The sequence below is a fragment of the Glycine max genome, chromosome 15 (genome assembly GCF_000004515.6).
Source record: "Glycine max cultivar Williams 82 chromosome 15, Glycine_max_v4.0, whole genome shotgun sequence".
NCBI classification, from domain to species: domain Eukaryota; kingdom Viridiplantae; phylum Streptophyta; class Magnoliopsida; order Fabales; family Fabaceae; genus Glycine; species Glycine max.
Window position 1 is genome coordinate 36,192,906 of NC_038251.2, and position 7,225 is coordinate 36,200,130.

Consider the following 7,225-nt stretch of genomic DNA (forward strand, 5'->3'; position numbering starts at 1 on the left):
CATGATAAAAAAAATTTAAAAAAAAGCACAATATAATAATACAAAATTAAATAATATATGTATAAACAATTTAATTTTTTAGAAACTATTATGTAATTAAAAATATATATATAATAAATTTATTATTTTTATAATAATTATCTTAAAAATTAAAATATTAATTACATTTTAAAATTAATTGAAATTAAAAGAAATACTACTAATATATTCTTTTGAACGTCCGTTTTTAATCAGTTAAATTTATTAAAATTAAAAAAAATAAATTATGCATTTCATCTCATATCTTATTTGATATCTTTCATAATTTCATAACTTTTAATGAATTTTTAAAAAAATAAATTTAATTTTACCTAAAAAATGTATATCAAAAGAAAAGGAAGTATATTAAAAAATGGGTTACAATAATGAAAAAAAATGAAACTGTCATACATTTCACATTTATTCGGCCAACCATGGCTGACTTGTTCTTTCTTTCTTCCTTGCAATTGCCGTCCTTGCTCTCTCTCTACAGTGCTTTTGACCTTTTGCAAAATCCCAGCCTCTCTCTCACCAACACGCTTCTTCCTCTTCAGCCACAACACCAACAACAACCATGACCATTGCACCATCATCATCATCATCACCACCACGCTTTTCTCATCATGCCACCTTTCTCTACGTCCCACCAAGCTGAAAAAAACACCGCCACCGTTTCGCTCTCAATTCTCACCACCCTCACTTTCCTCTTCACATTCCCCACCTCCTCCACACACTTCTTCTCGTGATTCCAGCTTCTGGGGTCTTTTCTTTTTTCGCCTTTTCTTTTTGTGGTAGAAACTTGTCTGGTCTTTTTCATTTTATTTTTTGTCGAACTCGAGACACGGTCAAAAAGATATATATTAAATGTGAATATCTCTCTCAACGGAGATTCGAACCTTGGATCATCACGTTGTGAGGGATTAATGTTAACCTGTGTGATGTACAATACAACATGTTTTCTTTTTCTATGTGGCTTTTGGATCATGCGTTCTGAGGTTTGTCACCTTCTGATCCCATCATCAGGAATTCAAGACCAACCCTTTACACTAAAGATTCTGAAAATTTTGAAATTTTTCATGATCTAGCTGAGTCAAAGTCAAATATTTCAAGGACCACTGTGATGGACCCGAATACCCCATATGAGAATTCTTCCAATTTTGATTCTTTCATGTTCAATTCGTCATCACGTAGAAGTGCCATGTCCATTCAGTCTAGGAGTTCTGTCAGGGACAACTCCACCCGGGAAGTGAGTTTTGGCCACTCAGGATCCAAGCCTGTGAGGTATGGGTCAAATTCTGAAGGTCTCAACATGTCTCAGAAGGAAATCAGTGATGAGGATGCACGGTTGGTTTATGTTGATGATCCTGAGAGGACAAATGGGAGGCTCGAATTCGCGGGGAATTCGATTCGTACCGGGAAGTACTCCATCTTCACCTTTCTTCCAAGGAATTTGTTTGAACAGTTTCATAGAGTTGCTTATATTTACTTCCTTGTAATTGCCATTCTAAATCAGCTCCCTCAGATAGCTGTTTTTGGGAGGGGTGTTTCCATTATGCCATTGGCCTTTGTGCTTGTTGTTACTGCTGTGAAGGATGCATTTGAGGACTGGAGGAGGCACAGGTCAGACAAAATTGAGAACAATAGGTTAGCATTGGTTTTGGTTAATGGTCAGTTTCAAGAGAAGAAGTGGAAGGATGTTAAGGTAGGGGAGGTCATTAAAATCAGTGCAAATGAAACGATTCCTTGTGATGTTGTGTTGCTATCAACTAGTGACCCTACCGGGGTTGCTTATGTGCAGACTATTAATCTGGATGGAGAGTCTAATTTGAAGACTCGGTATGCAAAACAAGAGACTCAATCTACGTTGCCTGGAAAGGAGAGCTTGAATGGATTGATTAAGTGTGAAAAACCCAATAGGAATATATATGGGTTTCAGGGTTATATGGAAGTTGATGGAAAGAGGTTGTCTCTTGGATCCTCCAACATTGTCATTAGAGGCTGTCAGCTCAAGAATACTAATTGGGCACTTGGTGTTGCCGTGTATTGTGGTGGTGAGACCAAAGCTATGCTCAACAGCTCCGGAGCTCCATCGAAAAGAAGCCTTCTTGAGACTCGCATGAACTCTGAGATCATCATGCTTTCTTTCTTTCTTATAGCTTTGTGTACAGTCACCTCAGTTTGTGCTGCTGTTTGGTTAAAGGGCCACAAGGATGAGTTGAATCTCTTGCCGTATTATAGGAAACTGGATGTTTCAGAGGGGGAAGAGGATAGCTATAAATATTATGGATGGGGACTGGAAATTGTTTTCACTTTCCTCATGTCAATTATAGTGTTTCAGGTTATGATCCCCATATCCTTGTACATTTCCATGGAGCTTGTCCGTGTTGGTCAGGCATACTTCATGATCGGAGACTCGAGAATGTATGATAAGGCGACAGATTCAGGATTTCAGTGCAGGGCCTTGAATATCAATGAAGATTTGGGCCAAATTAAATATGTCTTCTCTGACAAAACTGGTACACTAACTGAGAACAAGATGGAGTTTCAATGCGCGAGCATCTTGGGGTTTGATTACAGTTCTCCAAAAGCTAGTCTTGAGAATGAGCAAGTTGAATACTCTGTTCAAGGTGCAATTCCTTGTTTAAATATGTTAGTCTGTTCTGATACAATTTTACATTAAATATACTGCATTTGAGTTTTTAAAATAATTTGACATGGCATGTTTATTTTGTGTTATTATTTACTCAGCAGTTGGGAAGGTCTTTAAGCCAAAGATGATGGTGAAAATTAACCAAGAGCTTTTGCAATTATCAAAAATTGGATTTGCAAATAGAGAGGGGAAACAGATTTATGATTTCTTTCTAGCTTTGGCAGCCTGCAATACCATTGTGCCTCTTGTTGTTGACACATCTGACCCTATGGTCAAGCTAATAGATTACCAAGGGGAATCACCAGATGAACAAGCGTTAGCTTATGCTGCTGCTGCCTATGGTTTCATGCTTATTGAACGAACCTCCGGTCACATAGTCGTTGATATTCATGGAGAAAAACAAAGGTAAATTTAATTGCTTTCTTTTTTAATAATTACTTTCTGCTTCTTTTTCTTCTGAAGATAAACATATTTTTACATCGACAATCTGAAAAAAAATTGGTTTTAATGGTTTAGTAATGTTGTTTAAGCATACAAAAAGATATTCTGAAACATGCATATATTGTTGTAGTCTCCTTTCTTTGTTATGATTTCATCTATATATTTGTTGATATTACAGTTAAGTTTTGCATGTGTTCGTTGTGTTCCTTTCTTTCCCTGGATATGTAGTGATTTAGTGTGCTATGTAAGTTTATGCAATTTTTCCTGTGTAATGACGTCACATGGTTATCCTCATTTTAATGAATATTTCTATTATGGGCGATGCAGGTTCAATGTCTTAGGTTTGCATGAATTTGATAGTGACCGAAAAAGGATGTCGGTTATATTAGGGTACAATAACAATTCTGTGAAACTTTTTGTTAAAGGGGCAGATACATCGATGCTTAGTGTGATAGACAAATCATTGAACACAGACATACTGCAAGCAACTGAAACCCATCTTCACTCTTATTCCTCTGTGGGTTTTAGGACACTTGTTATTGGGGTGAGGGACTTGGATGCTTCAGAATTTGAGCAATGGCACTCTGCCTTTGAGGCAGCAAGTACTGCTTTGATTGGTAGGGCTGCCATGCTTCGCAAGGTTGCTATCAATGCAGAGAACAATCTCTGCATATTGGGCGCAACTGCTATTGAAGATAAACTGCAGCAAGGTGTGCCAGAATCCATTGAGTCTCTAAGGACTGCAGGTATTAAAGTATGGGTCTTAACTGGGGACAAACAGCAAACTGCCATATCAATTGGATACTCCTCGAAGCTCCTTACGAGCAACATGAATCTAATTACAATTAATACCAACAATAGAGAGTCATGTAGAAGACGTTTGCAAGACGCCCTTGTCATGTCTAGAAAAGACATGACTGTGCCTGGGGTTAGTCACAATTCTGAAGGAAGATCAGATGCTGTTTCAACTCCATTAGCCTTGATTATTGATGGTACCAGCCTTGTTTATATTCTTGACAGTGAGCTTGAAGAAGAGGTAAGTTTGCCATTAAATTTCAAATTGTGTATACAGTGTATTTTATGCTGATCCGTTAGGTGCTGACTTAGCTCAATGCTGTTGACTCCAGCTCTTTCAACTAGCAAATAGATGTTCTGTTGTTCTCTGTTGCCGAGTAGCTCCACTGCAGAAGGCTGGGATTGTAGCCCTTGTGAAGAATAGGACTGATGACATGACACTAGCCATTGGAGATGGTATGAAATCTTGTATTTACTTGTTTAGGATTGTCATTTCCCTTCAAAAGAATAAAAATAAAATAGGATAACAAAGTGAACAAAAGAAAGAAAAAGAAAAGGCACTGGTAGAAAATACAGATTAATTTTGCTTGGTGTGGTTTTTGTGTTTGTATAAAATAATCTTTATTATGCTTTTCTTTAGGTGCTAATGACGTATCAATGATCCAAATGGCTCATGTTGGAGTTGGAATCAGTGGACAGGAGGGTCGGCAAGCTGTAATGGCTTCAGATTTTGCAATGGGGCAGTTTAGGTTTTTAGTTCCTCTCTTGTTGATACATGGGCATTGGAATTACCAACGATTGGGCTACATGATAATATACAACTTCTACAGAAATGCTATCTTTGTTCTTGTCCTTTTTTGGTAAGTTATAATTCAGAAAATGTATATAGTTAGATGCTTTCTTCGTGTAATTCTGAATTTGAATATGCCAGGAAAATAGCCTTACCAATTCTTTTCTTTGTAAAAAAAAAAAATCTTAGTTCTTAATATTGAACCTGATGTACTTCTGAGCGTATACTTCATTGCACTCACTTGGTGATTTGGATAAAAAATGAAAAATTCCCTTATGTTCTATTCTGGTGGCGTTTAATCTATTCAATAGCTCCTTGTGGCTGTAAAGGTTTATGCCTCCATGTTTTGACATCTTTGTATTTTGTTTTCCAGGTATGTGCTCTTTACTGCTTTCACTTTGACAACTGCTATAAATGAATGGAGCAGCGTGTTATATTCAATAATCTACTCTGCATTTCCAACTATTGTTGTTGGTATTCTTGACAAGGATCTTAGTAAAAGGACACTCCTAAAGTATCCTCAGCTTTATGGGGCTGGGCTGAGACAGGAGGCCTACAACAAAAAGTTGTTTTGGTTAGCAATGGCTGATACTTTGTGGCAAAGCATTGCTGTCTTCTTTACTCCCCTAATCGCATATTGGGAAACCACTGTAGATGTAACAAGCATAGGAGATCTTTGGACTCTTTCAGTGGTTATTTTGGTTAATTTGCACTTGGCCATGGATGTCATCAGGTGGAATTGGATTACTCATGCAGCCATTTGGGGCTCTATAGTTGCAACTTTCATTTGTGTCATTATTATTGATGCCATACCAGCCCTTCCTGGTTACTGGTATGTGCTATCTTTTCCTGTTATCTCCCTTTGAGTTATATACAAATAAATCTGATTGCGGTAACATGCATGGAAAGGATAGACATGTTTGCAAATGTCAGATGTTCAATAATATGTATTTATTCTGCTGTATACATTATTAGTTATTTCCATTTGGTGGTGTCTCTTGTTTTTCTTTTGTGTTTCTGCATTGTTTCTCCATTTTTCATGAGTTATAGTCCATTCCTAGAACAAAAATATTGTATGACTGCTGAGTGGAATAAAAAATGGAAACAAAAGCATATTTGGCTCTAGAGGAAAAGTAGTAGTTTTAACTTTTAGTCACAAGTAACTTAATCCGTAGGTTATATGCCTCTGCTTAATTTCACTTTATCTTAAGTGAGAAAACATTTAAGTAGATGTTAGGGAATTAGGGTGGTTAGGGATTACTAGATGCTGGGGCAGAGTCAGGTGCAGTAAACGCAATGAAGTTCTGATAAACTCACCGTGACAGCTGAATTGTATTTAGAGCCTATAGTTGGACAGTCATCTTGCAATTGTAAATCCCAAGAATGCAAATACTCTTCTTTTATATTCTTTTCACGCACAATCAACTGCTTTTGTCATGCTTTGCTTGCCAATTAGATATGTTTTCTAGTTCTGACTGCTTTGAATTTGATATCCAGAGTTTCCTTGCCTTGAAAATAAGTTGATTCTGTGTTTTAAGAGAAATGCTATGAACACACTATTTTTAGTTAAAATTTATTGGAAATCACAAAATTTTGTGAGTCTGACTTCTTATTTTATGAGCCTCACTTATGATTTTGTAGTTTCCAAGAAACTTTAACCAATAGTACAGGGTGTGTTAGAAGCAGTGTAATAGAGAGTGTGTTGCTAGCACTCCTCTATGTTCTAAGCCTTGGAGACAAGACCATGTTTTCTTCTGGATGAATTCTTTGTTGCCATTCAACCCTTATGATTCAGAAGCTTATTTCTATATATAAAATCTGACATTTACGCTTGTGCAAAAACTTTTGCAGGGCTATCTTTCATGCCGCAGGCACTGGATTGTTCTGGTTATGTTTGCTCGGAACTGTGATAGCTGCGTTACTTCCTCGATTAGTTGTAAAATATATGTATCAGTATTATTTTCCCAGCGACATTCAGATTTCGAGAGAAACTGAGAAGTTTGGGAATCCAAGAGACAATGGAGGTGGACAGATAGAAATGCTGCCTGTTTCAGATGGTCCACCAAGATAATAGAAGTTAGCTTGCTCCCTTTATACCTTGTTATCATTTCTTTTGTAAAGTTACATATTCTTTAGGCTACGTCAGATTATTTTCTGTTGGTTGCCAGATTTCATTGTTTTCTATCCAAAGGATAGAGTTTTGTTTTTAGTTCAAAGGTTTCTTGTATTGTTATTCCTTTGTGTTGATTAATTAGCCTGTTGTAAATTAACAGTTATTATAGCAGATAAAGGAAAAGGTTGACTACATGCTATAAATTATTAACATGAAGAGTTGAATTCATTGCCTGCTTGATGTTGCTACTTTTCCCCCTCAAGCTTGTTCAGTTCAATTTTGTTTTGATGCTTAAGGTCTCGCGTTTTCTTAAATAATTATGAAAATTCAACTTTGTTTACTTCTTGTGTATATAGTGAGTCACCTTGGCTCAAAATAAAGAAATTTAAAGGAATTTAAATAAAAATATATAATTCAA

General features: G+C 36.5%; 1 protein-coding gene across 2 annotated transcripts; it reads left to right on the forward strand.

The window, feature by feature from the left end:
* Positions 1–442: 442 nt before the first annotated feature.
* LOC100784988 (phospholipid-transporting ATPase 1) lies at positions 443–7,017 on the forward strand. 2 transcript variants are annotated; one of them, XM_003545675.5, is made up of 7 exons: positions 443–2,645; positions 2,767–3,073; positions 3,437–4,145; positions 4,237–4,360; positions 4,545–4,764; positions 5,068–5,526; positions 6,546–7,017. In XM_003545675.5, the coding sequence occupies exons 1-7, from the start codon at positions 1,139–1,141 to the stop codon at positions 6,763–6,765; spliced, it is 3,546 nt and encodes a 1,181-aa protein (XP_003545723.1). In that variant the 5' UTR covers positions 443–1,138; the 3' UTR covers positions 6,766–7,017. The 2 variants fall into 2 exon arrangements, with proteins under 2 accessions (XP_003545723.1, XP_006598003.1); XM_006597940.4 differs by having other exon boundaries at positions 2,770–3,073.
* Positions 7,018–7,225: the final 208 nt, after the last annotated feature.